At 56.5% G+C, this 1969-nt stretch overlaps 1 protein-coding gene across 1 annotated transcript in view; it reads right to left on the reverse strand.

Moving 5' to 3' along the window:
* LOC101657313 (integrin alpha-X) overlaps nucleotides 1-1969 on the reverse strand; it is a 43872-nt gene that overhangs the window by 19529 nt on the left and 22374 nt on the right. Inside the window, exons 10-14 of the mRNA XM_045284793.1 lie at nucleotides 1269-1419; nucleotides 815-888; nucleotides 553-682; nucleotides 318-460; nucleotides 18-158 (exon numbers count right to left, since the gene is read on the reverse strand). Of these exons, the coding sequence (XP_045140728.1) occupies nucleotides 18-158; nucleotides 318-460; nucleotides 553-682; nucleotides 815-888; nucleotides 1269-1419 (639 nt within the window). The remainder of the gene's footprint in view (nucleotides 1-17; nucleotides 159-317; nucleotides 461-552; nucleotides 683-814; nucleotides 889-1268; nucleotides 1420-1969) is intronic.

Here is a 1969-nt window from a genome sequence, read left to right on the forward strand (position 1 = left end):
TCCCATCAGCCACTCACCCCCTGGGGCAGGGGACAGACCGACACCTGGCCCCCACGGGTCTGCTTGTAGTAATGGGGGGCCCCAATGAGGACCAGGTCCGTGCTGCCATCTCTGTCCACATCCACAGAGCAGAGGGTGGCCCCGAAGTAGGAGCCGATCTGAAGGACAGAGCCTGAAGTCACCTGGCCTGTCCCTCCCAGAGACACCTCCTTCTGAGCCAGGTCCCACCTCTCCCTGGGCACCAGGATCATCTCACCATGACCCCAGAACCCCCCTGGCCACCCTCGCGGTCCACCCCAGCTTCCCCCATACCCAACCTGGGTCCCTGTGACTTCAGCCTGTGGTAACCATCGCTTCGGCCCCTGGGTGAAGATGACAACCTTTCCGGTGTGCTGGTGGCGGGGGGCACCCAGGACCAGGCTCTGCTCCCCCTTCCAAAGAGCCGACTCGATGGCATAACCTGTGGGGGGGCCAGTCCTCTGTTTGTCCGGCCCTTCGGAGGCAGGTCGCCCTCCGTCCTGTCCCCTGCCTTCAGCCCCAGGCTTCTCTCACCTAGGTAGGAGTCCTCCATGTCCACGTGCTCCTGAGACATGTTGATGAAGGTGGGGCTCATCTTGGGGGGGTACAAGAAGGCCCCTCCAGACCAACTGAAGCTCCCTACGGCCCCCAGAACCGGTCCATCCTGGGAGGAAGAGAGCCCAGGCTGAGCAGGCTGGGAGAATAAACAGAGTCTATTCTACCCCATACCTGCCCCAGTTTCATGTAGCCACCCACTTCTGCCTCCCCTCATCCGCCTCTTTTCTCCCTTACTCACAGGGGAGAACACAGCACTGAAGCCCTCTTGAGACAGCTCCAGTTCAAAGGAACTCGCCTTTGTGGACTGTGTCCCTGGGGGAAGGCAGAGTACCTGTGTCTCAGGTGGGGGATAGGGGGTGGCCAAGGGCAGCGCTATGGGAGAAACTCCAGTGTACGAGTGGCCCAAGCAAACCACCTCTGATGGGGGACCGCTCACGCTGCAACAATGGGCCGAACCACAGGCACCACTGTGAGATGGCACAGGGCCGGGCAGGGTTTGGTACCGTTGGGCATTGGGTCTATGAGTCGGAACCGATTCCACGCCCCCCAACCCCCGGGCCTCCAACAACAACCACGCTGGAAACCCATGGCTTTAGGGAAGGGTCTGAACCTACGACATCAGGGTCCAGGTTCGAAGAAGGAAAGCAGGCAGGCGTGAGGGTTCCCGGCCAGTGGCTCCATCTCTGACTTACCCTCGATGGCAAAGATCTTCTCCTTCAGCTGATTCTGAATGTCCCTCAAGGCGTTAAAGTTTTCCACATGAAATACATGCTCCTGGGAGGGCTTTGATGCAATCAGTTGCAATTCTTGCCTGGAGTTGGCACTTTGAAAAGCTGATCCCACCTGTTCCCAGCAAAGAACAACAAACAAAAATCATCAAAAATATAAAGTGCTGGCACAGATGGACTCCTGGCCCTGGACGCAAACAGGTGTCAGCTTGGCCGGGCCATCCTTCTCTGGGGTTTGGCAGTTGTCTAATGATGTGATCATCTCGATTATGTGATCTGATGTGATCCGTCCATAAATTATCAGGGGATCAGGATGGGATACACTTTGAATCAGGTCACAGGCCTGATCCCATGCAAGGGAAATTTCCCTGGAGGGTGGCCTCTCTCTCTCTCTCTCCCTCTCTCTCTCTCTCCACATTATCTTATAACTTACAAGAGCTAAAAGGAGGGAGACGAGAGCAGAGGGGAAGGGCATATCACCAAGAAAGTCTCAGAAACATGCCGGTGCAGCTGGTGAGTTAGAACTGCTGACCTTGTGGTTAACAGTTCAACATGTCACCACTACACCACCAGGGTCCTTGGGGAACCTTGTCATCAGCAGCTACAGTGAGGCCAGGGGCTAACTGGAATAAACCAGCAATTGTTCTTATGTCAGTTCAGGTTGA

The sequence above is a fragment of the Echinops telfairi genome, unplaced genomic scaffold, assembly GCF_000313985.2.
Source record: "Echinops telfairi isolate 266 unplaced genomic scaffold, ASM31398v2 ScPeMD7_5;HRSCAF=22, whole genome shotgun sequence".
NCBI lineage: Eukaryota > Metazoa > Chordata > Mammalia > Afrosoricida > Tenrecidae > Echinops > Echinops telfairi.